This window comes from Callorhinus ursinus, unplaced genomic scaffold (assembly GCF_003265705.2).
Source record: "Callorhinus ursinus isolate GAN/ISIS: 27379988/994484 unplaced genomic scaffold, GSC_fseal_2.0 scaffold323, whole genome shotgun sequence".
Lineage (NCBI taxonomy): Eukaryota > Metazoa > Chordata > Mammalia > Carnivora > Otariidae > Callorhinus > Callorhinus ursinus.
The window spans coordinates 24,737-32,361 of record NW_027397378.1 but is presented as its reverse complement, the minus strand read 5'-3'; the positions used below and the strand labels follow the sequence as shown (position 1 = coordinate 32,361).

Below are 7,625 nucleotides of genomic sequence, written 5' to 3'. Positions count from 1 at the left end.
ACCAGAATTCCCTCTCTGATTATCCGATGTGATGTCAAGCTCGAGGGTATGCAATCACAGAGGACACAGCCTGGCATAGAGCCCCACTTCCTTGCATTGCATTTTGTCCAATCAGATATGGAGGTTGCCTGTGACATCAGGAAATGCAGCAACTATAAATGGGCCAGCGCCCCTCAGCAGCTCCCATTGTCCTTCCTTCTGAGCTGTCGGGAAGGCGAGCCCCATATGGCTGAGCCTGGCTGTGAGACCTCCTCTGAGGAAAGCCTGAGCATGGAGGAGCCCAAGGCAGTGGACCCGAAGAGCCTGAAGCAGGAGCAGCCGAGGTGCCAATACTGCCGCTGCCCCAACAGTTTCACCACCTACTTCCCCAGGGTTCTGAAGCAGGTTCACGAGGGCCTGAGCCTCTCGCAGAAGACCGTGAGCACCTTGGATTCGTTCGTCAAGGACATCTTCGAGCACATCGCGGATGAAGCCTCTCGCCTGGCCCGCTCCACCAAGCGCTCCACCATCACCTCCAGGGAGATCCAGACAGCCGTGCGCCTGCTGCTGCCAGGAGAGATTGGCAAGTTCGCCATGTCCGAAGCCAGCAAGGCCATCATCAGGTACACTTTCCGCCAATGAGCTGCCTCAGGACCGCCTGACCACCTTTCAAACCAAAGGCTCTTTTCAGAGCCACCTTACTTGGCACAAAAAGACCTGTAGCTCTAAAAAGCGGGACAAACTCTATAGTTTCTGTTCTTGGGGCATTCTGCGGATATTTAAAGTATTTTTTTCTTCCTCTGCCACTCCCCCTGCTTGTGCACTCTTTCTCTCAGTCTCTCTCCATCAAATAAATAAATAAAATCTAAAAAGAAAAAAAACCCACTGGGTGGCTCAGTGGGTTAAGCATCTGCCTTGGGCTCAGGTCATGATCCCAAGGTCCTGGGATTGAGTCCTGTATTGGGCTCCTTGCTCAGCGGGGAGTCTGCTTCTTCCTCTCCTCCCTGCTCGTGCTCTCTCTTGCTATCTCTATTTCTCCCTCCCACCACCTCCGTCAAATAAATAAATAAAATCTGAAAAAATAAAGTACTCTTACCATGAACAAAACATGATCAGCCCTACGTTAATATATATTTGACTGCAATTTATTCCTTCGGCATTTGTGGACTCTCCTTAACCTTTCCCAAGCAGTCATTTCTGTTAGATATTTCTATAGGTTAGCCTCAATAGGGGTTATTTTTGTTATAATGATATTCACCCTTTTCTCTCTCATCCTCTCATGAGCTTGTGGTGAATTTTCCAGAGGTTTGTTATGGATGAAATGGCGGCAAAGTGCAGAAGCTGATATAAGAATCCACCTGACTTCTATTAGGCGAGTTATTGAAGAGTTTTTTAAATATCTGAAGCAACATCAATCTCCTCTATGCTTTTATAGAAAAAAATATTTTCATATGCCTTTGAAATTTATGTTAACATGATATAATGGGTTCTTACTACAATTTTTAAATGGATTCTGCAATAAATTTCTGCCATAATGTTTTGTACAGTAAATATTGGCAGATATTATTGACATAATAGCTTCGGTGGTTCCTCCTTATTTATTTATTTTTTGTTTGTTTTGTTTTGTTTTATCAGGTCTTTTATTTCAACAGCAGAGAAAGTAGTACTCTCATATTTGTGATAATATCACCCTAGCACTATACAATATTTTTCAGTTTACATATATTTTTACAGGTACTATCTTATCTGGTTTTTAGAAAAATGCTATTATAACGACTTGATTACAGAAGACATTCAGGTCCAGAGAGCATAGAGTCACATTGAATTGGTCATCTTCTTAATCTTCCCCCCGCAACCCAACATTCTTACTACATAAAGATTGAAAATATGGCTCATTCATTCACTCAACAAAATTCTTGGTATCTACTATATGTCTGAAACAGACACTGCAAATATGTCTATGAGTAAAAAACCATGCCTGACTTCAGGTTGCCTTTGCTTAGAGTCTGCTAAGCTTCCTGTTTATTTTTCAAAGTGTAAAGTTTCCCAAGACAAAGCTGTTCTAGATATTTACTCATTTGCAGTGCAATCAGATCAACTAAAACTATTTAGGCTCTTTTATAGTGTTTAAATCTTTTTAAACTTTAATTTCCAAATATTTACAAATACTTTTCGACTGTAATGCTGATAAAAAACTTCCTTGTCACTTTCTGGTTCTATTAAGAAATGATAGTAGCATTTCATCATCAAAGGTGGTATTAAGATTTTGTTTGAGATCTATGTGCTTAGAATAACAATTTTGGTTTTCTAAGCCATTTCAGGTACTTATTAAGTATCAAACATACCCTTTCAGCAGCGTTAGCAACCATTGCGAAAACTATTTTCTCTTGGTTTATTAGAGTAAATTATAGATTTTCCAATATTAAAATTTCCTTAAATTTGTGGAAGGGAACCCCTTCATTGGAGGCACTTTGAAGAAGTATGTAGTAACTCCTGGGTGGCTCAGTCGGTTAAGCGTCTGCCTTCGACTCAGGTCATGATCCCAGGGTCCTGGGATTGAGCCCTGCATCAGGCTCCCTGCTCCACGGGAAGCCTGTTTCTCCCTGTCCCTCTCCCCCTACTTGTGTTCCCTCTCTTGCTGTGTTTCTTTCTCTCTGTCAAATAAATAAAAATTTAAAAATCTTAAAAAAAAGAAGTATGTAGCCCAGAGATTTTTTGTTTCAAAATCCTGTGAGTTTATAAAATAAGAGTATGCTCAATTGAAGTACCTCTTTTTATTGGCAGTCTACTGATGTTAAATCAAGGTCAACCTACTAAGTTGTTCCTTCCCTTCTCCCTTTCTTTATATGCATGCTCTAGAATTTTCATTTTTGCCCAAATGGCCTGTATTTGAATTAGGCTCCACTTGATATCAAAAGTTGTTTGCTTTCAGATGTTTTTCATCACTTTACATTCTTGTCATATTTTAAAATTCACACATAAATTATTTTACAACTTGCTTAACCAATCTTCATGTTCAATTTTATTAAAACTGTTTAATACAGTCATTTTAAGATTTTATTTTCCCTTGCTTGCTACTTCTGCATTGAGGTCTTCCTGATCACCTAATTTAAAGTACTGCTCTTTCCCTCATCATGTATATAAATATATATTTAGTATATATAATAAATATATTTATTTTGTTCTCCATGGAATTATTTTGTTCACAATCTGTTTCCTTTTTTCCTTACTTATTATCTTTGATTTACACCTGGTATGTGAACTTCCTGAAAAGAGAGACCTTGTCTCATTTGCTGTCATATATCAGGAGTGAGAACCATGTATGGCACTTGGTAGGGACTCAGTGTTTGTTGAATAAATATGTGAAGATGGATAAGAGCAGATGTTCTAGGGTCCCAGAAGCAGCAGTGATGGGTTGGGAAAGAAAAGCCTAACTGCAGTAGGTTGAGGAGTGAGTGGTAGATGAGGAATGGAGATAGAAATAGGGTACACCTTCAAAGAAAAGGGATACCAGTCAGTAAGTAGGAAGAGAGTGTTAATGGTATCACAGAAGAGGGTTTTTAAAAAACTTTTTATTGTTATGTTAATCACCATACATTACATCATTAGTTTTTGATGTAGTGTTCCATGATTCATTGTTTGTGCCTAACACCTAGTGCTCCACGCAGAATGTGCCCTCTTTAATACCCATCACCAGGCTAACCCATCCCCCTACCCCCCTCCCCTCTAGAACCCTCAGTTTGTTTCTCAGAGTCCATCGTCTCTCATAGTTAGTCTCCCCCTCCGACTTACTCCCCTTCATTCTTCCCCTCCTGCTAACTTCTTCTTCTCTTTTTTTCTTAACATATATTGCATTATTTGTTTCAGAAGTACAGATCTGTGATTCAACAGACTTGTACAATTCACAGTGCTCACCATAGCACATACCCTCCCCACTGTCTGTTACCCAGCCACCCCATCCCTCCCACCCCCCCACCACTCCAGCAACCCTCAGATTGTTTCCTGAGATTAAGAATTCCTCATATCAGTGAGGTCATATGATACAGGTCTTTCTCTGATTGACTTATTTCACTCAGCATAACACCCTCCAGTTCCATCCACGTTGTTGCAAATGGCAAGATCTCATTCCTTTTGATGGTTGCATAATATTCCATTGTGTATATATACCACTTCTTCTTTATCCATTCATCTGTCGATGGACATCTTGGCTCTTTCCACAGTTTGGCTATTGTGGACATTGCTGCTATAAACATTGGGGTGCAGGTACCCCTTTGGATCCCTACATTTGTATCTTTGTGGTAAATGAAGAGGGTTTTTTTTTTTTTTTAGGATTGGGAGAGATAGGACAATGTCTAGAGGTAGTCAGTAATACTGGCTGAATCTCAGTTAATGGTATTGCTGTTACATTATCATCACCATACCTCTACCATAGGAATTTCCATAAAATACCCCTTTCATAAGAACCCCAGTGCACCAGTTCTCTATTCCTCCACTTGGGCTGCGAGTTCTGCATCAAGATAGCATTCTACCGAGCTCTGTCATTTATACGCTGTGTGGCATTCGGCGGCTTGCTTAATTTCTCTGAAACTTAATTTCCTTTTCTCTTCATTGGAATGACCCACACCTATTTTAACAGGATCAAGAAAGCTAGCTTGGGGCCTCTCTCCAACCCCACTCCTGGCAGTCCTTTAAGAAGGCCCAGCCTCCATGGCCACGGCCCTGTGTTTTGATTTTTACTGCAGAGAGGTGCTGGGCCCTGTCCATTCTGCATGAGTCTTGGGCAATTAAATGCTGCTTCTTAATCAAACTCTGACTGTAGAGTTCTGTGTTCCAGGCGCTGGCAACACAAAGCACCAGCAATGGGGAACATTTCAGGAGGACTTACTAGGAGTCGGGTGTCAGGAGCTTTATATGCAGGTATTTTTAATCTAAGAAACACATAATGCCTCATATATACTAGAAATATTTCTAAGCACTTCAAATGTGGTAACTCATTTAACCCTCTAAGAGTCCCATGTTCCAGACGGGGAGACTAAGGCACAGAAAGATGAAGTAAGTTGCTCAGTGTCAAGGAGCTAGTCAGCAGAAGAGCTAGGATTGGAAACCAGACCGCCTGGCTCTAGGTTTTGGGCCCTCACACCACTAGAGTGTAAAGCTCCTGGCTTCAGCTTGACAACAGTCCAGTGAAGCTGCTACTATTATTCTCCTCCATTTTCCCCTGAGGCTCAGAGAAATTAGGTTACTTTCCTAAAGTCACACAGCTGGTAAGTGGTAGACCAGGTTTGAATGAGGTTTCTCTGACTCGGAAGCTTATAATCATTTGGATGGCATGTAAAGTCAGTTTCAAGCTTTTTGCTACATGTGCATATCACCAATCCAATTGTTTATTGAATAGAGCTATTTTAAGGAACTTATTTTCAAGTTTGAAAACATTTTCCTAAGCCATATATCTGCAACGTCACAGGATAACATGGTGTTCGTATAATTTAAATTCACACTAAGTAAACTGCTTAACTGTAAGAAAAAAATGTGTGTGCCACTTAAAACCATCTCGTGTGCCTGCAGGGGCATGTATACCACACTTGGGGATGTATTGCCTTCCATAACACTTTTCACCCACGGCCCACCCTTCATCCCCAAAGTTCTGTTCAGACCCCTTTTCCTAAAAACCACAGGGGATGTTGGTTTCCTTCCTGGACTCAGAGAGACGTACATTGAGTGGAGTTCCTAGGCTGCTCACAACCCACTGGTCAGAACATTACTTGCATTCCAGTGATGTTTGGTGGGGGGAGGTGGACGGCTAGTTCCAGGGAATCATTCACCATACACAGCAGAGCTAACGAAAACACTGATCAACTCTTTTAGAACATTTTAGTTTTGTGGCAAAACACTGCTGTCTTAGGAAGGAGAAGAGTAGCAGAGTGGGCTCTCTATTAAAACATGTGCTGAAGAACAGGAGGGGCCAACTGGTTAAGGGCCTGCCGGGGTTGGCAGGATAGCCTTGGATGGTGCTCGAAAGACATGTCAGAGATCTCAACCCACCACAGTTGTCAGTAAAACACGTGTGGCGAGGAGTGCAAAAGCAAGCCATGTATACCTTTTCTGCCAAGGCTAAAACCTCACAGGAGAAGGGAGTGTGGGAGGGTGCTTAGCGTCCAACAAAGCCCTCCTTATACCCACTTCCCAGGGACCTGGTTGATGGAAATTAACCAGACTGTGGAGAGGAAGGCCAGGGCTGGCTGAATGGGCTGACTTCCTGTGCCATGTGAGAGGAAATGATACAGTCCAAATTTATTGAGTGCTCATTACCTCTCTTGAGCTAAGCCTTTTACTTCCACCATCTCATTTAAAGCTCATAACCACCCTCTGAGGTGGGTACTAGTTTCATTCCCTTTTTACCGATGAGACAACACAGGCTCAGGCAACTTCCCTAGTGGCACACAACTGGTAGATTGTAAAGCTGGGATTTGTACCCAGGTCGGTCTGACTTCAAATCATGTAAAACCAGGCCATATCCTGCGGACTGAAACGGATACTTAGGGTGTTTCCATATCTTGGCTGTCGTAAATGATGCTGCAATGAACATGTTAGTGCCCATTCATTGAACCCGTTTTCTCTGGTAAATACCCCCAAAGTGGAATGGTTGCATCATATGGTACTTCTAATTTTTTGAGGAACCTCCATGCTGTTCTCTACAGTGGTTGCACCAATTTATGTTCCATACATTAAATTACCAACAGTGCACGAGACTTCCTTTTTCTCTCCATCCTTACAAGCATTTGTTATTCCTTGTCTTTTTGATTATAGCCATTCTAACAAGTGTGAAGTTTTACCTCATTTTGCTTTTGATTTGTCTTTCCCTGATTAGTGATATGGAAGACGTTTGCATGTACCTGTTGGGCGTCTGTAAGGCTTCTGTGGAAAAATGTCTATTCAGATCTTTTGCCCAATTTTTAATCAAGTTGTTTGATTTTTCTTTTTTCTGCTTTTGAGCTTTTGGAACTGATTATATATTTTGGATATTAACCCTTTATCAGATACATGATTTGTAAATATTTTCTCCCTTTGGGTAGGTTGCAATTTCATTTTGTTGACGATTTCTTTGCTGTGCAGAAGTTTTTTAGTTTGATGTACTCCCATTTGTTTCAAACAGTCCATGTGAAGTTGTAGTTTATTCCAGATTTCCAACATGAAACTTTTTTTTTTTAGAAAAGGGAGAGAGAGAGAGAGAGAGAGAGAGGGTAGGAGAGAAGGGGGAAGGGCAGAGGGAGAGGGAGAGATTCCCAAGCAGGCTCCAAGCTCAGGCGGAGCCCAAAGTTGGGCTGGATTTCACAACCTTGAAATCATGACCTGAAATCTGTAGGTAAACTACACTTTCACATGGAATGTTTGAAAGTTTTTCTGGTGGTCATCTCAAGAAATTTAGAGGCTGCCTGATTCCCACTCTGACTGAAGTGACGTCAAGCTCGAGGGCTCGCAATCACATCTGACAAGACCGGGCTCAGTGACCCGCTTCCTTGCATTGCATTTTGTCCAATCAGGGCTTGCCCGTGACGTCAGGAAATGCAACAACTATAAATGGGCCAGCGCCCCTCAAGCCGCCGCCAGTGTCCTTCCTTCCGAGCTGTCGGGAAGGCGAGCCCCAC

General features: G+C 41.9%; 1 protein-coding gene across 1 annotated transcript; it reads left to right on the top strand.

Annotated features, from left to right (window-relative positions):
- The first annotated feature begins 225 nt into the window (after positions 1 to 225).
- Positions 226 to 621, top strand: LOC112819164 (histone H2B type F-M-like). The gene has a single exon (XM_025866183.1). The coding sequence runs from the start codon at positions 226 to 228 to the stop codon at positions 619 to 621; it is 396 nt and encodes a 131-aa protein (XP_025721968.1).
- The last annotated feature ends 7,004 nt before the right edge of the window (positions 622 to 7,625 follow it).